The sequence below is a fragment of the Drosophila suzukii genome, chromosome 2R, assembly GCF_043229965.1.
Source record: "Drosophila suzukii chromosome 2R, CBGP_Dsuzu_IsoJpt1.0, whole genome shotgun sequence".
NCBI classification, from domain to species: Eukaryota; Metazoa; Arthropoda; class Insecta; order Diptera; family Drosophilidae; genus Drosophila; species Drosophila suzukii.
The window spans coordinates 14,704,119-14,725,482 of NC_092081.1; the positions used below are offsets into that span (position 1 = coordinate 14,704,119).

Genomic DNA, 21,364 nt, shown 5'->3' on the forward strand with positions numbered 1-21,364 from the left:
AAAGAAGTGTTTCTCTCTAAGACCGTCTAATACAGTACTAGTTAAACTAAGTATAAAGTTAATAAATGTTAACTAAGGCCTTAAACTTAAACATGCTACTCTACGCTATATGATCTTTATTACTTCATAAAACTGATGATTTGCATACCAATTAGTTTCAGTGAGTGCGCGCCTTCATTGCCAACGGAAGAAATTAGGTTCAAGGACGAATGCAATTGTTCTTATAAATGGGTTAGCAAAGGGTAGGATGCAAATGTAGGCGGCGTGTGCATTTCAAATGACCGATCGTTAAGGACTCACAATGGAAAAGCAAATAATGAAAGGATAGCAACTTATTGGGGATCAAGGTGAAATGTTCTGGTATACAAAAACCAAGGCGATATTTTTCTCTTAGTGAAATATTTCAATAGTTAGATTTTATACATATTTAAAAAAATATATTGTACTATGAATATATATCTGTTATTTTAAAAAAGCAATTGAACTAATTTGCATAGAGTTTAAATGGCTAAACTTTAACCATTTTCATTAATATATTTGCATTTTGATATTAAAACAAATGGAGTTATTGGTAAAAATTGTACACACACGCTACATATTTTAAAATAATGGTTTTTAGTGAAAGCTTTAGTATCGGCGGGATATTATTTAGATTTAATTTAGATTCGAAATTAGCGGTAAAATGAAAAAATAGGTCAGTTCTTCACTTTTTTCATACCAAAATGCATATTTTCATATGGAATATTGGATAACCTGGTGAAAGCTCAGTTTAAGATTAAGTTTAGTTTCTTAACTTTCCATAAACTGAAAAAATAGGCAATTTTTCACTTCTCTTTTAAACAGAAATCGCATTTTCCTAATGAATATTGGATAACCTGGTGAAAGCTCAGTTTTGGCGGGAAATATCCGGAGGCGGCTGAACTGGCGGCTCTCTCTCTCTCGGAACACACTTCATTGACATACTGTAGGTAGCCGACGGTTGTTGTTGCTGGCGGGCGGCAGAGGCGTCGACAGCGATCTCTCGGCGAAAAGAGCATTTGGAAAAGGCCGCACAGCGCACAGTCAAAAAAAAAGGCTCCGAGTGAACGGACGTGCGCGCGCGCAAACTGAAAGTGGAAAAGCAAGGCAAAAGCAGAGGGCAGAAGCTGAAATCGAAAATCGAAAGAGAGGCAAGAGATCGGATCTCCCACTCGCTCGCACTCGCGGTCGCGCTCGCGCCAGAAAAAGTTTTACCAATCAAGTTTTTTATTTCGCAATAAAACAAAAAGAAAAAAAAAACAAAACTTCAACCTAGTTAAAGTTAATGTTGCTGTTGTAGTTGTAGCTGTGGCTGTGCTGTTGTAGTGAACTTTTGTGAGTGTGCGCCTGCTGTCTGTGAGCATTTGGCATTGTGTTGGTGGATATTTCTTGCGTTGCGTCGCAGAGCAAAAGAAGAGGAAGAAGAAGCAGCAGCAGCAGCAGCGGGAAAAGCCAAAGAGAAATTTTGAAAATACGCTCCTGCAAAAATATACAGGATACAGCCCAAAATATAAACAAAACATGAGTATGATCAATGAAAGCGAAAGTTTTTTGTGAGCATTATGCCCTATACAGCCGATCGCAGGGAATAAGCGATCAGAACCAAAAAGTGCAAAAGTGAGTGACTATATTCGTCCTGGGATTAACTAACTGCTGAACAACCAACTTAATGAAAGAGGTAAGCGCTGGCCAAATAGTAACCAAGTAAGCTTTTCCGAGATTTTCAACATCTCTGGCATTGCAACATCGCTGAGATAAAAAGTTGGGCTTTCGGTTTTGGGGTCTTTTTGTTGTGCACGATACGTGTTTTTAACTCTTTGTGCACCTAAGCACACAAAGCAGCAGCCAAGGTCAGAAACTAACTTAATAGTGGTAGAGAAAACAGAAAACAGAAAAGCAGAAAACTGAAAACATTCCAAGCTCGGTTTGGATCGTATCGTATCGCATCGTATTGGTATTGTATCGTATCCAAAACTTCGCTTCGAAGCTTCGGTTCGTGGCGATCCAATCTTCGTCGTCATGAAGTGAACATCATTAGCAGTAGCAGTACAACACCAGCAACAACAACAACAACTGGAGACAAGAAAGGCTTAGTGACCTTCATCGCGTGCTTTTGTCTGCGTAATACTCCCCGTGTGTCTGTGCGATCGTATGCATGTCATGAAATTTGAAGACATACATTAGCGCGCACGCACACACGCATTGGACCAACTTAACTGCTTTCCAATAAGAGTGAAGGTGAAAAAGCACACACACACGCATGCACCCATACAGTTACACGGCGATCGCGCAGATGTTACAAAATATGCTGTTAGCAGGGACATGGGCGTAGATAGCCCATCAAGGGGGTTTTGGTTAAAGGAGGGTTTTAAACTGGTTAATTTCCATGTATAACATTGAAAACGGATCTTTGTCTCAATCCCCCTTTTCCAGCTCCCCTCTTTAGACATGTGAAAGCTTCGATTTCTTCGAATTACAGATATTCTAAAACGCAGATCCAAGATGTAATGTACAAAGCTGACACATTACAAACCCCCAAGGAAACCCAAACCTCTTTCCTATCTTTCTCCGTATCGCCCAGCTTATGGAGTTATGTAATTCAAATTTGGGTCACTTTTACGAGTGTAGCATTTACAACAAGTACGAAAGACGGCGGCTCTTGCCTTGCGACTCTTTGCCATTTTCCCTCGCTTCTTTTTAGCAAGAGAGCTTTCGTGAAAGGGGAAAGAGAGCGGGTGAGAGCGAGAAAGAAAGAGAATGCGGGAGAGCGACAGAGAGGGAGGAAAAACGGGTTTGCCCGCTCCCTTTTGTTTTTTAACTTTTTACCTTTTACGAGCTTATAATAATACTTTCAAAACCCCCGTAGCTTTCTCTTTTGAGGCCTTCGATCCGATGCGATCCGTTCAGTTCCATTTCCAGTTCCCGTTCCCGTTCTCTTCCACTTGGAAATAGACACATGTGCTTTATATTCGTAAACACTCACGCAATCTGCAATCCCACACAGACAATCGAACATACATACATATATGTGCAGAGGGGAAAGAGTAATTGTAAAACTACATTTACATTACATGGGAACGATGACGACGACAAAAATCGGAAAGTGTGGAAATACACAAACGATTGCGTTCTCCGTCTATATGTCCATATGTCTGAATGTCTGTGTCTGTTTTGTTGTTTAGCTTTATACCCCGATCTTTAGACATACAGACGAATACAAGCATAGAGAGGAGAAAAGCTTTTTGTGAAAGGTGATTTTATGCGCGCATTGTGAGTTAGCGCGTTTTGTTTTGTCTCGCTCCTCCTCCTCTCGATCGCCTTTGCCTCGTCTGCTTTGTCCCTTTCATTCTCATTTCCAGTTTGCCAGTGTGTGTGTGTGTGTGGTGTGGGTCTCGCGAAGAGAGGAGAAATGTTGAGAAATCCATATCCCTTCTTCAATTTAAGGAATTATTACCATGAACTTTCACCTTTTCATTGTCTTTCATGTTGTAATGATCTTTAGTCATGCTCTGTTCGCAACCGATTGCGAAATCCCCTGAAAAACTTGTAGAAAGTGAATGGCCCTGATTCGTGGAAGCATAAATTATCCATACACGTACACTTTACATGTGTAGATGTTCTGTCAATACCGTTTTGGAATTTATCTAGCGTTAGAATGAGCACACCAGATCCCCAGATCCCCCCACTCCATTGCAAAAAGGCAAAAAAAACACGATCCATGTTCAGCTTTCGCTTCCCATTCCCATGAAAAATACAACATTCCCATTTCCATTCTCTTGCTCTCCGCCAAGCCAGTCATTCAAGTTTTATTGAAAGTGAACGTTTCGTTTCGTCTCCATGCAAAAAGAGTGGTGGAGCCAAAGGGGGGAAGCAGCGGAGCGTAACAAAAAGCAAGACTATCTTTCTGAAGTCTTTTTTTTCGAGATCTGCTGCTGCTGCTGCTGAACTTTAGCTTCGCTTTTTGGTTTATTATTTTTTGTGGGGCCATGCAGACACACTCACTCACACAGGCGCAGCCCAAAAGAGCTTACAAGCCATGCTCTTGCACAATACAATAATGGTGGCCCCCCAATAAACCCACACTTGCAAAAGCCACACTGCACTACACTCACACAGAAGCGAGTAGACCTTACACAGATACAATCGGATACACGGAAAGAAAAGAGGAGGTCGATATTAAAGAGATAGTTATTCACACTATTTTGACAGGAAATTTGAACGGGGAAGTTTGAGTGTTTGCAATTTTGATTAATTTATTATACATACTTTCATTCTAAAGAAGTGACATTGATTAAAAAGCCTTCGAAACAAAAACTTCTATGCATAAATATTTTGCAGGGTGTTTTGATTGAAGTGATTACTATGTTTAAATAAGGAATACACGGAATATTCATAATTTATAAATAATTTATTCAGGCGACGTATTAATAATAGACAACATTTCTACTTAGCCATCGATTTTGAACCCAGGCTTAATAATATAATAATAAAATTATCAACAACAAAGCTAGGATGATAAGATAAAATTATATATATAAAAAAATATTGTTATTACATGAAATTTAATCAATATAAATTTAAAAAATTCTATCTAAAATAATCATATTTTTTATGATATCTTATCACAATTTCTTTCTGTGTACACCGATACAATCGCACAGGCCAGCGAATTTCAGTGTAACAATTTCATCGCATAAAAGAAACAACAACAACAACATACATCACAGCGGGAAAGCTTTTTTGGAGGCAACACCACCAACAACAAAAGAAAAACAACCACATAGCGGAGCTCTATGAAGTGAAGCTTTCATCTTTTCCAACAAGACACACACACTCTCGCAAACATGACGATTGTGGGTTGCAGTATTACAAAAACACCAAGTACAGAAAAACCTAAAAACCTGATTAGTAAACATTTACTATTGCTTTATGGGAAGTTTGTTAATGCCAGCAGCACATAGACACACTCGCACATTCGCATGCTGAAATTCCAGTAATGTGTCGCATTAAACCGTTATGGAAAGCACTTTCGAATCTTTCCACGATCCTTTTTCTAACACAAAGCGTTGTATGTTTGTGTGCGTGTATGACACAATCGTTGGAAAGAGGAAGATAGACAGAGAGAAAGAGAGGGCGACACTTTCGGTGAAAGGTGGATTGTGTAATATACCAAAGTAAAAAAAAAGTAACAGACTCTGATGCAGACTTCCCATTCAAAACTTTCTATTTCACTGGCTTTACTTTTACCACATGCTCCACATACATTTGTAAATACCCAAACAAGAGCTATACGGTTCAACTTCTATTACCCGAGCTTCCGTAAGTCGGATATTATAACGCCCATAACTCTTTAAACTCCCATTTGGCTTTACGCCTGCGCAAAAGCTGCAGTTTATTAGATATTTTTCTCCGAGTACAAAAAAGATTTTAGCTCGAAACTTAAAAATGAAGGATCTTTTACTATTTTTACTATAATGTTATTATTTTAAACTACTTTGATTGCGTTTAAGAACGTTACCATGAACAGAGATATATATAAAAAAAATATCGATCGAAGTACGAATTTATTTTTATGGAAAATAAAAACAGATTATAAACTTTATATTGACTGATTAACTAATTTCACTTAATGCTTATCAGTTCCAAAAGTTCCCTTACTTAATGCAACTGACATCATTTTTATAACTAAACTTGACCTAGGTCATAATATGTTACGAAATGAAATATATAACACTTATAAAATTCAGTTGATTTATACTACTTTGTCTCTTGAAGCTAACTTCTGTAGTTGGGATCCTCATATTTTATAGGGAACTAGAGAATTTATATTGTAGTTTATGTGGGACTCTGTGCAATTTGACACCCATGATCTGGGCCAAAGAAATAGCAGAAATCTAACAATCCCCGGAATATTTCCTCTTCCACTTGCAGTTTCAAAGAATGTTGATGTTGCAATACAGCAAGCATGGCGAGTGCATACTCAAAGAAATCGGAGCAGCCTTCAGAGGGGAGCACCCTGCAGACCTGACAATCGTCTGCGAGAACAAAGTGAAGCTACACGCCCACAAGTTGGTCCTAGCGGCCGCCAGTCCGCTGATAAGGTAACCATTTTGAGACAGAGCCTTTAAATTTAATTAATTCCTTGTGCATTTCTTCCGAAGGAACCTGCTGGAGGACACCCACTTGAGCGACTGCTCCACCACCGTGTACTTCCCCGACGTGAACGCCACCTACTTCAAGTTCCTGTTGGACTTCCTGTACTCCGGTCAGACGTGCATCACCTCGCGGGATGTGAACTACCTGCACGACCTGCTGCTGCTGCTGCAGATCAAGTCGGACAGTTGGAAGACCACCGATTCCGCCTATCTGAGCAGCAAGTGCGGCAGTCTGCGGGAGCGGACGGACAGGCGAAAGCAGCAGTACACCAGCCCGCAGAATCTGGAGCCGGATCAGACGCTCAAGTACGAGGTGGACAGTGTGGATGAGTCGCGCAATGCGGCTGACTTTTCGTCCGCCTTCAACTCCGGCGACAATTGCGAGAGTGCGCCGGAATGCGAGCGGAGTGGTGGCGGCGGCCACGTTAACAAGGAGGAGGACGACGATGACTGCACCCACAAGGACAACAAGAGCGACAAAGAAGACACGGACGAAATCGTAAATCTCTCGAATGCCCCGCCCAGCGGCACCAGCGGCAGCAACAGCAACATCAGCACCAGCAGCAACCACCAGCATCAGCAGCAGCACCACCACCACCACAATAACAACAATAATAATAACAACAACAACAGCAGTTCAACTATAAATCCCGTCAACCTTTCACTCGACCTTCGAACCAAGAGCGAGAACTCGGCGAGCAGAGCCCTGGGCTCCGGATCAGACCACAGCGGCATCGATCTGGCAGTGACTGCGAGCGAAAGCACGAAGCGTAAGGGCCTGTTCTTCGACTCGCACAAGGACGTGATGAAGCCGCTGTCAGATGGCTCGGATATTAACAGCTCGCCGGAGAACTATGTGGTAACGCCGCACCGAAAGCGGCGACCCGGATTCCACAACACGCAGAGCGACAACCAGCCGTTCACCTCGTATCCACACAGTCTGCTAGAGGAATTGCGCCTGGCCAAGTCGACGACATCGCCCATTTCGGGCTTTGGATCGGAGAAGAACATGCTGGCGCATTTGGAGGACGGTGCCCTCAACGGGGACACCCTGACGCCGGACAGGAAGCATCTGCTGGAGGCGCAGCGCAATCGAGCCCAGAGCCCCGAGATGCCTATGCACCTGGGACCGCAGTTCGTGTACCAGTGGCAGTCCAACCAGAACGCCGCCATGTCCGCAATGCCCAATCTGCAGTCGCGACTCTCTAGTCTGTCGCACATCAGCCTGAATCTGGATCATCCGGAGGGGCGCAGTGGGTCGGCCTCCGGGTCCGGATCGAACTTGGCCGGCAGCAACACGCACGCCTCCTCGGTGCGGGAGTATCGATGCGAGTACTGTGGCAAACAGTTTGGCATGTCCTGGAACCTCAAGACCCATCTGCGCGTCCATACTGGCGAGAAGCCGTTCGCCTGCCGCCTTTGCGTGGCCATGTTCAAGCAGAAGGCCCACCTGTTGAAACACCTGTGCTCGGTGCACCGGAACGTCATTACCACCACAAACGGGGCGGACACGGAGAACCGATACAGCTGCTGCTTCTGCTCCATGTGCTTTGAATCGGTCCAGGAGCTCGTCCGTCACCTGTCCGGCCACCACAACAACCTGCTGCTGACCAAGAATCTGCGCGAATAGTGTCCCGGACATCGGCATCCGCAACCGCATCCGAGAGTATCCCATCTGTCCGATCCGATCCACTGCGATCCGAGGCGATTCGCCGGACGGACAATTGCAAAGAGACCTGAATTTTAAATAATAGCAGTAGCAGATTTAATTGCCTATTGTATAAATATGTAAAATCTAAATTTAAATCATAAGTATACCAACGCAACACATTCACGCGACTCTGCTCGATCATTTTTCACCCAACGCCAACGGCCTGGAGCTCCACATCCTCGATCCGGTGGCCACTCACGTTGTTTTCTCATTTAAGTTTTATTCGACATCCAACCCCAAACCCCCAGCAAAAGCACCAACTACCACTTCCACTCCCACTATGACCCCCAATTCTTTTTTAAGCGGCTGGTCCATTCACAGTGGAGCACTTATTTGTAAGCATATGTTTATACGCAAGGTATTTTAATTTCTATTGTATTTCCAACCCGTTTTACATGAACTTCATTACCTAAACCTACATTTTTTATAGTTTTTGATACACTCTTTCGTGTTAAGATTTTACATATTCCCTCCTAAAATCGCCAATTAAAGTGTGTAAAGTGTACAGTATAATTTCGCAAGCTCGTAATAAAATCAGAAAAGCATTTCCGTTTTGTTTATACTCTTTGAAACATTTTTAGAAATATATTTTATGTTAAACCGACGCTGTGTTATGTGTGAAATTTAATAAGGGAAGATGATTTTTCGTATGAGTGGTTCGCTTTTGTTTGGATTCGGCTAACTTTTGTGGGTGCTCTTAATTATATTATTTATTCAATGGCTTATATATTTGTCTTAGCCTTGGCTTATGCCAAATTTGAGTTTTTCACTAAAGGTAAGGTTTAAAAAAGTCACATAAAAAAATAATTTATAAAATGTCAGTTACATTTGTTTTTCAGGTTTCATTTTAATTTTGGTGTTTCGGTATTTTATTGGTATTTTCTTCAGTTTTGGTATTTTTGTAAGCCTGAGTTGGCATCCCTAGTCGCAAAAATTACAATTGATAAACTTTTAATATTTTATAATACAAATTACAAGAAGTACCTAATTTAAATTAAAAAAAAATGTAAATGCAATGTTAGTATTGAATTTCTTTGATTTTCAACTATTTTAAAAAACGATTTACAAAGATGCTAAATTTCAATTCCCAAATGAACAGTGGACATTGCATAACAAACTATTAAATAGATTAATCTATATTTTGAGTGACTTTTTAGATGGTTAACTTTCTAAGCAAAGTAATTTGTTCAGGAAACCACCGATTTGGACCATTTTCAAACGCCCTCTTCGAAAAGTAACGACTTTTGGCGCTCAAGTGGCGCTGTCATCGAAACGTGATTGCAACCGAGGCGACGGTTATAGATAATATTCGCACTGCTGGTTGCTGAAGTATAACAAAACAAGGAGCGAACTGGTCAGACCGTCGAATGCGTATTTTCGACTGCGGACGATTTCGAGTCGCTCGGAGTTAACGTTAACTGTTATTTTTAGTTAAAAATTGCATCCGATAAGTCGGGAACGCGAGTTAGAATCCGCGACTATGTGGTGTATAAAGACGAGCATCCAAAAGATAGGAATCTGAATCTGAATCTAAAGAATCGGGCGAAGAACTCAACTCCGGATCGAAAATCAACATAACATACACACATCCAAACCAATACCACTGCAACATATATGCACACAATCGCAATCAGATTCAGTTTACTAACGGTAGTTCAGTGATTGTGGGAAAGGGATAGCCAGCGAGGAGAAAGGATAACGGAGACGGAGAAGGATGGCATTGCCAAAGAAAATTAAATGTTTTAAATATTTGGTTTACAGTTATGTGGTGCTCCTAGCGGTAAGTTGCATTGGTATTTGTCCATCCGAACGGGGGCATAAATACATGCTTGTCAAATTACATAAGATTACATTACACGAACATATGTATCTGTATGCGTGGGCCTGAAGATTTCAAAACATGCGTTTCTTCAAAGAAATCTTCAAAAAGTCCATTAGCATATTGTTTTTCTCCTGACAAACAGAATTAATCCATTCACGAAAGTATGTCAAATCCATACGTCAAGTGATGTACTTTTGCTCGTGTAGACAACACTATTGATACATATTCCCCAGTGCATTTCTACATCCCTTTTGTGTACAATGTACATACATTGTATGTACATAAATCATACATCGCTGACAGGATATAGACTCGCGTTTCAGTCCCGACTTGGAGTGACCTTGAGCTACTTAAAGCTGCGCCTAAGTATGTATATAATTTGTATATGCCCACTTACACACACATGCGTGCACATAAGGCTCCTTGGCATGTGACGTCAAAAGGGAGTAGACCCCATCACCTATACTATATAGTACATCCCGAATACACACAGTGCAGTTAAAGCTCCATCCAAGGACACGACACCGAAAGTGCGGGCCTTGAGATGTGAACCATCTGCCTGTGATAACAGCAACCTGGCGAATTCTCTCCTTTCGTTATCGTAGCTAACTGGAGCTGCGCAGATATTCTTGGGCACATCCCTGCTCTGGGGACACTCGGTCTACTATGGAATTGTGCAGAACAAGTTGTGGGCCCCGGCCGCGATCCTCCTTTGCCTGGGACCCGTCACCTTCATACTCTGCTGGATGGGCTGCCAGGCCACCAATCAACGGAAGCGCTGTCTCCTGGGAATGGTATGGGTATATCTGACTAAAACTTTGGGTCTCTAGTAATGTATATCCTCTGAAACATAAACAGTTTGCTGCCCTTTTGGTCGCCTGCATCTGTGTTCAGTTCATCATCTGCGGCTGGTCCCTGGCCATGAGGGAGAATCTGCCAACCTCCGTAGAGATATTCATCGACGACTCCTTTGTCGAGTTTCTTGACAAGTTTTCGCGCACCAAGGTGGATAACCTACATTTGTGGAATAGGATGCAATCGCAGGTGAGTCAAGGGTGTTTGGAAGTTGAGAAGGCATTCGAATACTGTGGAAAATTACATCCTCACTGAAAATCAGATAACTATATCACTTGTTGTTTACCTGTATCCATATTTTGGTAATAGTTTCATACTCAATGGATCTGTGATACTATATCTAATCTTAATTTTCTGTTTTTATGGCCTAATTAAATACCCTCGTATAAACCCACTTAGTTGCAATGCTGCGGCGTGGACGGACCTCTCGATTACCGCCGACTTTCGCTACCCTGGTCCTGCTGCTCGCGTCCTGAGCACGCCTACGAGTCAGCATGTGATACCCACTACAAGCGCGGATGCCTGGCCGTCGTATCGGAGCAGATCAGGAATCGTCTGCTGATCACCGCCTTTGGAGCTGCCATTATAGCCATTTTCCAGGTGAGACTCCACGAAATCCCATTTAGATCCTTGGAACTTACGAAGAATAATCTCTTACAGAGCTTGGGAATCTTCTGTGCTGTCCACCTGACCATTCTGTTCGGCAAGAACGACAACACCCATCCCATTAACATGAACAGGAAAAAGAAACAGCAGCAGTTCTTGCCCCTAACTATACAAGACAAGAGGCACGACATGCCCTCGCCCATCAATCTATCCCCTTCAGCACCCGGGCAGCGGGTTTTAAAAACTGCTCTGCCCTCGGCCATGCACAAATGACAGACGATTAGCTTTTAAGATTGCAAAAAAAAATTTATGGAAACTCCAAAGAAAAAGTATAAAAAAAATGTTGTAAACTGAGATGGAATGAATATAACTGTGACCCTCAATGTTACGTTATGGTAATTTTAAACAATTTAACGTTCGAGAAAAGAAACAACATTTGAATTTGGATTAACTCTCCAGTAGTTTAATTAAAGCTTAAAAACAATTGGATCTAACTTGTTTGTGGCCACGTGGGGGTCAAGGGTTAAGCATTGTGCGTAATATTTGGGGGCACATAGAAGGTGTCGGCTGCCTTGGGCTTCTTCTTCTTACCGAACCAGCGCTTGGGATAGTATACCTTCTTCTTGTAGATCTGAATGTCGATGTCGTCCCTGTTCTCGAAGAACCAGAGATTCTGGCGCTTCGATTCCAGTTCGCTGAGCGTCTTCTGAATGCTGGCCCTTCGCTCCTCCAAACTTTGGGCTTCCAATTGGTACTGAACGGCACTCTCGAATTTCTTTGCCCATTCCTGATAGGACTCACCGTATTCGGCCAGGAGTTTGGGTTCAAACTTCTGGGCAGTGGATTTAACGCTATTCTCCAAAAGCGTTTGAATGGCATTCGATTTAGAACTCTTCTCAAGGGTTTCTTGCAGGGACTTAACCAATTCTTCGGATCCCTCCAACTTCAAGCTCTCAACTACGCTTTGGGCAGCGGTCAGAGTTTCCTTGTGGAGAGCAGCTTGGTTCTTGGCCAGAAAACTGGAGGCCTCTGCTGCCTGACCGGATATGACATAGCCAAGTAGGGCAATGTTCTGCTTCAGCTCTTTCAAGGACCCTTCGCCGGAACCCAATCGAATCATGGCTCGACCCAGTTTCTTTTCCTCGGTGTTTTCGCTGGCATCGTCGGGATAATTGCGAATGAACTTCACACGAACCTTTTCCTGGTAAATAAAAAGTAGAATCAGTTAAAATTGGATTTGCAATGGGTAGTCAAATTTGGCTAAGTAGTATGAACTGGATCATTACATTAGATTACAGTATTTAGGTAAAAGCATTTGAGTGGAATGTATATTAATTACAACAATTAAGGATGAGTTTTAACGAGTTTAAAACAATGCTTTCAAGGACAAGGAGAAACAATTACCGATAAGGGAAACCATTTTTAAAAGAGTAACTTCTATATCTCAATCTCATATTATGAAACATTAGTTAATAAAGCCTCTAAGCTTAATAAAAAATTCAATATCAGATCTACCAAAGATGACTTTCACAACAGTTCATCTTACCACTTCGGCATTTTTGGCAGGAGGTTGAACTTGAGAGGACTCAAAGGGCTTGAAGTCCTTGGCAAAGGACCAAAACGACTGGAGGGCCAGGGACTCGATCAACTCGTTGTTGCATAAGCCCCTGTCCACGAGAATAGTGGCCACCTGGGCCGCTTCCACGGCGTGGCCATTGTTAAGAAGGAAATCCATCAGGAAGCAGCCGGAGAACTGGTCCACGAACAGGCCGTACTTGGTGGGGCTGCGCAGCACCGATATTGCCTCCTGGGGATTGGTGGAGTCCAGCAATTGCTTGACCATAACACTGGGCAGTAGGGGCACCAAACTTGCCTCCTTTTGTTTTCTGCAGGAGTTAACCAATTAGTTATGGGTATTGTTGTGATATTATCCAAACCCACCTGAGCTTTAGCAGGCGATCCACCAGGTCCATGGGCCGATTATCTGGATTGACAAAAAGATCCAAGTCTATATTTGTTACAGCATGACTGCTACTAGCGGCGAATTTCGCTGGTCCCTCGTTCGCCAACTTGTTGAATTCCGCCGAGAAGTAGGACACCAGTCTTCTGGGTGGAATTGCGCAGGAAAGCCTCGATCGCAACATGGTTAAATCTTATTTTTAATTCATAAAGTGCTATAACCAAGCCGATTAACAAATAACATGCAGCTGGCCAGAAGAACAACAAAATCCCTAGCGCGTTCACAAAATAATACCGCATTTGCCGGTATTTTTATTTTTGAAAACATTAAGGGTGTTGTATGAATTTGATTTACTTCTAATAGAAACGATGGATGTAGAACAAATGAAATAAAATTAAATTCATTTTAGTTTTTGATAAAATTCGATGTTGAGGCTGTCAAAGAAAATTCTTCCAGCCAAGTGTTAAATATTGATGTCACATCAACCCTTATTAGCACTAATACCTTACTTCTCTTCTTTTTCCCTAAAGTAAAAATACATTTTTTAACCTGAAAATCTTAAGTAAACTCTAAAATGAATCTTAAAACCTTCTTTTGGGTAAACTTAAGGACGAGAAATGTTATGAATAAATTTCTTCCAAAGTCGATGCCTATTTAATAGTTTTAACTAGAAGCCGTCAAAAACTTTTGTGACGGTGGAGTTTCGAAAAAAAGGTTTTAGCAAAGCGCGCTTGTAGGCAAGGCACTCCGATGAAACAAACTTGCGCTGCGCAGGAAGCCCAAGAATTTGCATGCTTAGTCCCAACATTATAGCTTTTATAGTTTCCGAGATTTCAGCATTTGTTCGGACAGACGTGAAAGGCTAGATCGACTCGGCTAGTGATTCTGATCAAGAACATATGGGCGATTCTTCGTAAATGTCAACCAAGACAAAATCATTGAAACTTGATTAAAACATATTTCTATATGATTTTGCACTGATATTTGTTTCTAAGAAGATATATCCTCAACTAAGGGACTGTCCGCATATCACGTAATCACATAGGGGGTGGGGGTGGTGGGTGTCAGCCAACGAGTCGAAAAATCTAATTCTTTGTATTGTGAGCGAAGTTTTCAAAGTTCACCAGCAATGCATGTAGCCTGGTCGTACTGTCAAGCAGATGCTTTCTTTTCGTTCCACGGATGCTTCACCATCTTTCTTGCGCCATCTGCAGTCAGGCTCCGGGTCCCAATAGGCATATTGGACCTTGAGGAAGTGGTAGCCGGATTGGGAACGGAGTTGTTCCGCCTGATTCCGCAGAAAGTCGCCCAACATCCTGGCAATGGCTCCTCCAGCTGTCCCTTAGCGGGCGCCCATTTTTCATCCTCCCTATGGAATCCAGCGCGACCAGCATCTCTGCTTTAGTTGCCAAATAGCTGGTGGAGGTGAAATCCTGTGGTTCCCCAGTGGAGAGCTCATCGGAGATCGTTCTGGTGGTTCTGCTTAGAAGATACTTCTATTAGTACAAAGTAACCAAATTCTTTTAACCAGACACGCCCGGCAGGATGTCGACGCAGGGAGCGAAGTCCCACTCGTCATGTTCCTTCCCACTGGGACTCTTTAGTGGATCTCCTCCAGAAATTCAACTATTCTGCGGTTTTGCCCTGTTGTGATATTGCTTCCTGTCGGTGAAATACCACAATAATGGGCAACAGCTTGGACTAGGCATCCTTTTTCATCTGCACTAACCTCCTGCATGTGTTTTTGGGGTTTTCCTTCCATTTATAATTTTTAAATTCTACACCGTTTATGCACGAACACCGACAGAGATTAAATTTCATATTCTTTGGGCTGCGGCTAACGGCGTTCATCGAAATTCACTCGCTAAATCTGGTATTTTTTCTGGTATTTCCTTAGCTCATCTGAGTCCGTGCTGAAAAACAGAACCGACGAAAAGCGTTAGCCGCGTATTTGCCTCTCGCTCCCTCCTATGGTTAGCTCGAGGTTTTCGTCGATGTGAGTAATATTGGCAGCGTTCAGCAGAATAACATGACCAGTGATCGAATTCTTACAATAGTTGTCCTGATCGTGGTCAATAATAGATCATAAGATCACAACAACAGGAAAATGTCTCGATGGAAGTGATCGGGGTTACCATCTTATATTATTCGGGTGGAATATACGGGGAATTTCTTAGACGTTCCTAAAAATTCCGCCCGAGAGGTATCTGAGTCACCCCAGAGTATACAAAATAAACATGAAAGAAGGCTATAGTCGAGTTTCACGACTATCACGTACCCGTTACTCCTCTAAAGGGAGCGCAAGGGAGATAGAAATATGTATGCTGCAAAGCGCGTTTGTGCGGTATGTCAATATTTTAGCGTTTTTGGAAGTTTGTGGACATTAGAGGGGCCGTGGCAGTTTTCTGAAATCAACAGGCGCTGCGCAATCTCTAAATTTTTGCATGCTTATTCTAAACTTGATGATGACTGTGTTCATACGGACGAACAGAAAGACGAACATGGCTTTTAGGGTCGGAAACCTTCCTTGTTCTTGTTACATAATTTTCAACGAATCTTAAATACCCTATTGTTCCACGAATAACGGGTATAAGAAGGGGAAATAAATTTTATGATCTTTGGATATGGTATATTCACATAAGAAAGACAAAATCGTTTGGTTAATTGAATTTCAAGAGTATTAGACCCACAATCTTACCTGTTGCAATTCTATAACTCAGTTTATTTGTAACGAGGCGAAGAATACCAACAATCGACTTATTATACGCTTTAATACCCATTCAACCCACTTTCCAGCCCGATAATAGGATAACAATTCGCACTTGAAGGGCGTGTTATGCGGTACTGTAAACAGTGTCCTTTCAACCCCCATTAAGATTATTGTTTTCCTTTCCACGGGATTAGACCAGCTGAGCCCTCAGAAACCAGTTGAGCCATATGATATCATTTTCGGTTACCAGAAAAGCAGAAATAGTTTTACACAGATCTTATTTATTTAACGCAAATTTGCTCCAAAATAGTTAGTAAAAATAATATCAAAATAATTGTTTTCATCAAAATGTATACTAATATTTACATAGATATTAGTGGATTTTATATTTGATCGTATAAGCATTTCATTTGACGGGCATTTTGAGGCCCCTTGAGAGATGGACCTAAGTATTTGGAGCCGGCTACAGGATTCTTTCGGCTATCCATTTTGATAGACTTGTCTTTCATTATGTAAATGGCATGTCTCTCCTGCTTACGAAATTTTGCTCGTCTGTTTTGGAACCAAACCTGAAAGAAAAAGAATGAAAATTCGCACAGAAGTTTGAATTTTGGTTTTAAAATTTGTGATGCAGATTAATCCTAAACAAAAAAGTCCAATGTTAGTGTTTGAAAAATTTCTGTTTTCAAACATTTTCGAAACGTGAAGCACATTTGGTCTTAATTTTTTCAAAAACCATAGACAGGTGTATCCGTTTTATTTCGAAAAGTGTATCTCAAAAGTTTTAAGATTATCTTAAGGGACTTATCAACAAAAGTAGGGATATCTTTAGACTTTGTCTCAAGTATATCAGGCGTGTACATATGAAAAGAAGGGAATTCTTGTATTTTAAGTTAATCAATAAATAACTTAAATATAATTATTTGAAGTACAAAGGTAAGGTTATCCTTACAATAGAAAAAGATGGATTATTTTACCAGCTCATACGGGAAAGAAACTATTCTTTATTCAAAAATTTGTTTGCTAGACAATTATTTATGAACCATATATTATTTTATTTTTGTATACCTGTACTCGGGCCTCGGTCAAATGTAGTTTTGATGCAATCTCTTCTCTAGTATAGATATCTGGATAATGGGTCTCTAAAAAGATTTTTTCTAGCTCATTCAGTTGGTTTGAAGTAAAAGTGGTACGAATCCGTCTCTGTTTTGATTTATCGGTAAGACTCAATCCGTCGTCTCCATAGGACTTCAAATGGAAATCTAAGGATAGGTGAAAATTGGACATACAAAAATATGTTGTAAGATACACTATTGGTAACAGTTGTTTTTTAAACAAAAGACAACAAAGGATTTATTTTTAATGTGAAGATTTTACCCGAGTTATAAGAGGCAATGTTATGAGTTCCGGGATAAAATTCCGAAACTGTGGTGATTTTGGAAAATAGTAAGCTCGATTCCTGGTTTAAAGAACTCCTGATGGCAGTCTCGTTCGCACATAGCTTATAGCTGGAGTCAATCATTAGATTATAGTGATTCATGTGATTGGCCACGGACAGTCCCCCATTGGCACTATTATTATAAAACTCGGAGTTCGCGTTGTATAAACAATCCTTGTCGAAGTTCGCCTTGTTGATAAATGAAAATTCCATCGCATCAGACGATTTATACACACACAGCACTTGATTGAAAATTTTTACGGTCCGTTAATGAGTCATCCGGTAATAAAACACATAGTTATAGATAAAGTCTCGCGGAAACACACAATTTTTAACTGCCCTTGAATAAATAAGCTTCGATTACGATTGTATCAACTACAGTTTGTTGGATGTTCATGTTGGGTGAAAAAGGATGCTGCACTTGTCTCGGGAGAAAGGGACGGAAAATTTCATTCGTTTCCGCGTTTGGAGGCGGTGCTAACGAGCTCCACTCGACATAAGGGTGGAAATCGGACTTTCCGGCGCGTGTCAAGCACTGCGGCAAAACATTCCATCCTTTGCCCATTTAATTTTAAAAATATATCAAAAAAGTATTATTAATTTTGTATATTTCAGTGATATAGCACAGTTTCTTGACTCATTTCTTTCTGTCTCTGCAGAATCCTCTTTAAGCCTGTCCTGTTATTAATATCTAATTATATCCTTGGGCAGTCATCAGAAAACTTTTTTTTAAGTGCACCAATTTTCACAGGCCTCAAAAAGCAACACTCAGAAGATTAAATTGGCTTATCAGCCAACAATGAATTTGGAATGTTCTCTCCTCTAACTCAAAAGGACAAACATCCCTAGGATCATATTAAAAATATTTGGGTTACAAATCCTTAATAAAATAATAACAACAGAGCTACCCTTTATAAATAAATTTAAAAAAATAAATAAAAAGCTTTCTTTAATCTGACCAAGAACAAAAATAGGAAAGAGTATCCTGGAGTGTACTATCGCTCTTATAGCCACGAAACAATTTGATAAAACAAATGGTGTTGTACCTAACACAATGAATAAGAGACACCTTACTATATTTTCGTGTTCATAAAATTAAGCTGATTGAAACATTGTTTATAAGCACTTGCAGGCTGCAACCCTAAATTTCGGAAACAATTATTTGCTTTGCGGATTATTTCGATTAGTTAATTTGAGTAAGCAGAGTCCTAACTAATTTTTATTTACTTTATGCTGAAGTTTATTTTGCTACACCCTAATTCTGAGTTGGAACTGGTATACGATAGAGATTTTCTTCGGTCGTGTTAATCATGTTATTTAAATCTTTTAGGAAAATATTAAATGGTAAATGGAAAAAGTACTGATGATATGAAAAAAGGAAAATGATAAAGATTCTGAAATAGGTACAATTTCTGATATTAAAAGGATCCTTCGTTTGATTTTTAGGGAAAACCACTGACGCTGAAAGTGTACACATATTTTTTGGCGATTATTTTTCTTGATCTCACGTTCAGAGGTCAGCTCTTTAGGTTCAGACAATTTATAATTGAAAGTTATACTTTTATGTTACCAAACACCGTTGAAAACAACAGAAAAAAGCGCTTATCAGCTTTCTCGTATTGTACTCACACATTTGCATGGTACAGTGAAGTCTTTTTTCTTTTCATAATCAACGAGATGGAACGAGAGCCCATGCCTTTAGAAAAATTGCTGTCTTGATGTAGGTAAGTTTGTTTAAGAAACCAACAAGAAACATTTATGTATAAGTATATATATACGTTAAATTTTTTTTAGTCTTCTACACCAGTACTATGTTATTTTTTAAAAGTTATAAAAGCGTGTATTGTCTTAATACCGATAAGGAATGTGTCATTTTATTGTTCTTGACTTTGGGATTTTCATTTTCTATAAATAAATTTAAATCAGTTGGAATAGCTACATCGACAGTAAAAGACGCGTATATTCGCATTCACTTGTTTAGGCTATTATACACAGATATTGAATAGTAGAAATAGACCGTTATGAGCTCTTTATTGCTTGTTATTCTTGCAATTGGGTTATTTCCGACAGGTAACAATTATGTGTTTGGCGATTAAATAATTACATATGGTTTCGGTACAAAATCGAACTCATACTTAATTTATTTAATTCAGGTGCCCTAAGCATTCCTGAATATGATATGACTAACCTTAAGCTTGTGTACCTTCGTCGAAATATGGATAAGATGAAACCAACGATTTTGGAATGCGATTGTGGTATTGAAGATAATCCCCCGTTTCTTGTTGTAAAATGGTTCAAAGATGACGAAGTTGTATTCCAATGGATCCAAGGATATCATCCATTTACCACCGTAAGACAAAATGTCTTAAAGAATTGGACACAATTTTAAGTTACTTTTATGGCAGCCTAATTTTAAGAACAGTATTGACACTTCCTATGTGAGTTCTGAGGATCCGAATAAGAAATACAGCGCCTTGGCCCTTATTAATTCTACGATAAGAACGACTGGAAAATTCAAGTGCGAGGTTCAGACCGCGTCAAATATATTATTTAGATACCATAGGTTACAGGTTATTGACCTGAGTAACTATTCCTTAGACCTCTTTCACAATAAAATTCCCAACGGAACGCAGCTGGAGTGTGTCCTGAGCAACATGTACCCCCGGCCCATCCTGAGGATTCTGTAAGCAATTATCATTTATTCGAGTTACACGTTCTTTATTTGTATACTTACCTACAGATCTAAAAATGGGGACGTTATTAAAGAGGAGTCTAACGTACTAGAAAACGAGGATGGTTCTTTCAATGCCACTGCCGTTGTGGATGTAAATAAGACCAGAACTAGATCGTATTCGTGTCAGGTTTTCTTTCAGCAAGAAATCCAAAAAGTTTATTCTCTAACATTTAATCAGAACTAAGAAAAGGGTTTTAAATTACGCGATTCTATTTACACATTCGCATGGTAGAGTGAAGGCTTTTTTCTTTTGGTAATCAACCAGTTGGAACAAGTACCTAAGTCTTTATAAAACGAGATAGAAGCTTACTTCGGGAATCCGAAGTTGGTATTCTCTTTGCAAATCGTTCTTATGGTGGATAGTACTATTTTTAAAAATGTTAAGTTTATTATGTAAAAATCAAAGAAGATTAATATAATTCTTATTATTTTCCCATTATACTACAATAATTTGTATGCGATTTTTATTTATTGAAAAAAGGATATAACGAAAAATAGAAGACAATTTGCCAAAATACACCAGAGCTTTAACAATTATGACTTTTTTTTTTAATATTTGTTTATGGGAACTTTCAGACATAATTGTCCGATACGGCTCTTTTCGACTTAGTCTCTCAAAATGTTGAGAGAAATTCAGCCCGATAACTTTAAAGTTGAGAGACTATATTCCGTACAAACGAACAGACGGACGAACAGAAGGGCATGGTGAGATCGACTAGTCTAGTCATAGTGATACCTAGTGATAGTTATAGGGTCGGAAAAGTCTCCTTCACTGCGTTGCAAACTTCTGACTGAAATCATAATACGCTCTGAAAGGGTATAAAAGTACACTTTAGTATACTCTTTTCGCCCTTTAACGTAGCACAAATGGGTAAACCTAAAACTATACGAAACTCATTGCATATCTTTGAAAGAAAAATAAAATACGACAGCGCACACAACATTTATGGTTTTACCTACGCAACAACAAATTTCAATAAGGATTAGTTTATGATTATTACTTAAACCTACCTATGTCGTTTTTGAATATAAAAAATATTTTAATATCATTAGCATTGTACCTAAGAAAACCTTATTCAGCATAATTTCTATACAATTGAAGGAATGTAAATGATCGTTATTGCCATGGAGACACAATATTTTAGGTTCGTAACGTTACTACAGCCCTTCCACTTTTTCTGGGGCAAGGAAAAGACAAGAAGGACCTTAAGGACTTTGTTCGACACCCTGTCAGCAATGGCATGTCCTTTAACGGTCAGAAAGTGGACTGTTCCTAATTGTAGGAGTGGGCCAAAGTTAAAGACAAGCCGAACCACCAACTGGTTTTCAAATAGTCAACGGCAGCTAGGAGCAGC

At 40.1% G+C, this 21,364-nt stretch overlaps 5 protein-coding genes across 5 annotated transcripts; 3 read left to right on the top strand and 2 right to left on the bottom strand.

Moving 5' to 3' along the window:
• The first annotated feature begins 1,053 nt into the window (after positions 1 to 1,053).
• Positions 1,054 to 8,488, top strand: ken (ken and barbie). Its single transcript, XM_017075033.4, has 3 exons — positions 1,054 to 1,696; positions 5,950 to 6,119; positions 6,180 to 8,488. The coding sequence occupies exons 1-3, from the start codon at positions 1,688 to 1,690 to the stop codon at positions 7,801 to 7,803; spliced, it is 1,803 nt and encodes a 600-aa protein (XP_016930522.2). The 5' UTR covers positions 1,054 to 1,687; the 3' UTR covers positions 7,804 to 8,488.
• Positions 8,489 to 9,226: 738 nt separating this feature from the next.
• TM4SF (Transmembrane 4 superfamily) lies at positions 9,227 to 11,656 on the top strand. The gene is made up of 5 exons (XM_017074930.4): positions 9,227 to 9,664; positions 10,312 to 10,500; positions 10,565 to 10,750; positions 10,961 to 11,161; positions 11,222 to 11,656. The coding sequence occupies exons 1-5, from the start codon at positions 9,599 to 9,601 to the stop codon at positions 11,438 to 11,440; spliced, it is 861 nt and encodes a 286-aa protein (XP_016930419.1). The 5' UTR covers positions 9,227 to 9,598; the 3' UTR covers positions 11,441 to 11,656.
• On the bottom strand, positions 11,452 to 13,389 carry LOC108010108 (uncharacterized). Its single transcript, XM_017074929.4, has 3 exons — positions 13,109 to 13,389; positions 12,714 to 13,053; positions 11,452 to 12,368 (listed from the first exon to the last, which is right to left on the bottom strand). Exons 1-3 carry the CDS (start codon positions 13,309 to 13,311, stop codon positions 11,691 to 11,693), a joined length of 1,221 nt encoding a protein of 406 aa, XP_016930418.3. The 5' UTR covers positions 13,312 to 13,389; the 3' UTR covers positions 11,452 to 11,690.
• Positions 13,390 to 16,100: 2,711 nt separating this feature from the next.
• On the bottom strand, positions 16,101 to 17,835 carry PHDP (Putative homeodomain protein). The gene is made up of 3 exons (XM_017072659.4): positions 17,215 to 17,835; positions 16,906 to 17,099; positions 16,101 to 16,406 (listed from the first exon to the last, which is right to left on the bottom strand). The coding sequence occupies exons 1-3, from the start codon at positions 17,486 to 17,488 to the stop codon at positions 16,221 to 16,223; spliced, it is 654 nt and encodes a 217-aa protein (XP_016928148.3). The 5' UTR covers positions 17,489 to 17,835; the 3' UTR covers positions 16,101 to 16,220.
• A 1,655-nt stretch (positions 17,836 to 19,490) lies between these two features.
• Positions 19,491 to 20,362, top strand: LOC108008127 (uncharacterized). The gene is made up of 3 exons (XM_017071917.4): positions 19,491 to 19,625; positions 19,681 to 19,958; positions 20,016 to 20,362. The coding sequence occupies exons 1-3, from the start codon at positions 19,491 to 19,493 to the stop codon at positions 20,191 to 20,193; spliced, it is 591 nt and encodes a 196-aa protein (XP_016927406.4). The 3' UTR covers positions 20,194 to 20,362.
• The last annotated feature ends 1,002 nt before the right edge of the window (positions 20,363 to 21,364 follow it).

What these genes read in the sequence shown, in the direction of transcription:
- ken (XM_017075033.4), top strand. An exon ending in GCCGCCAGTCCGCTGATAAG is followed by an intron (nt 6,120 to 6,179) that starts GTAACCATTTTG and finishes TTTCTTCCGAAG; the next exon opens with GAACCTGCTGGAGGACACCC.
- TM4SF (XM_017074930.4), top strand. Translation starts at nt 9,599, where the DNA reads ATGGCATTGCCAAAGAAAATTAAATGTTTTAAATATTTGGTTTACAGT. An exon ending in GGAATAGGATGCAATCGCAG is followed by an intron (nt 10,751 to 10,960) that starts GTGAGTCAAGGG and finishes AAACCCACTTAG; the next exon opens with TTGCAATGCTGCGGCGTGGA. An exon ending in CCATTATAGCCATTTTCCAG is followed by an intron (nt 11,162 to 11,221) that starts GTGAGACTCCAC and finishes AATCTCTTACAG; the next exon opens with AGCTTGGGAATCTTCTGTGC.
- LOC108010108 (XM_017074929.4), bottom strand. Translation starts at nt 13,311, where the DNA reads ATGTTGCGATCGAGGCTTTCCTGCGCAATTCCACCCAGAAGACTGGTG. An exon ending in GATCGCCTGCTAAAGCTCAG is followed by an intron (nt 13,054 to 13,108) that starts GTGGGTTTGGAT and finishes TAACTCCTGCAG; the next exon opens with AAAACAAAAGGAGGCAAGTT. An exon ending in CTGCCAAAAATGCCGAAGTG is followed by an intron (nt 12,369 to 12,713) that starts GTAAGATGAACT and finishes TTTATTTACCAG; the next exon opens with GAAAAGGTTCGTGTGAAGTT.
- PHDP (XM_017072659.4), bottom strand. Translation starts at nt 17,488, where the DNA reads ATGGAATTTTCATTTATCAACAAGGCGAACTTCGACAAGGATTGTTTA. An exon ending in CATTGCCTCTTATAACTCGG is followed by an intron (nt 17,100 to 17,214) that starts GTAAAATCTTCA and finishes ACCTATCCTTAG; the next exon opens with ATTTCCATTTGAAGTCCTAT. An exon ending in TGACCGAGGCCCGAGTACAG is followed by an intron (nt 16,407 to 16,905) that starts GTATACAAAAAT and finishes TTTTTCTTTCAG; the next exon opens with GTTTGGTTCCAAAACAGACG.
- LOC108008127 (XM_017071917.4), top strand. Translation starts at nt 19,491, where the DNA reads ATGGATAAGATGAAACCAACGATTTTGGAATGCGATTGTGGTATTGAA. An exon ending in GATATCATCCATTTACCACC is followed by an intron (nt 19,626 to 19,680) that starts GTAAGACAAAAT and finishes CTTTTATGGCAG; the next exon opens with CCTAATTTTAAGAACAGTAT. An exon ending in CGGCCCATCCTGAGGATTCT is followed by an intron (nt 19,959 to 20,015) that starts GTAAGCAATTAT and finishes ACTTACCTACAG; the next exon opens with ATCTAAAAATGGGGACGTTA.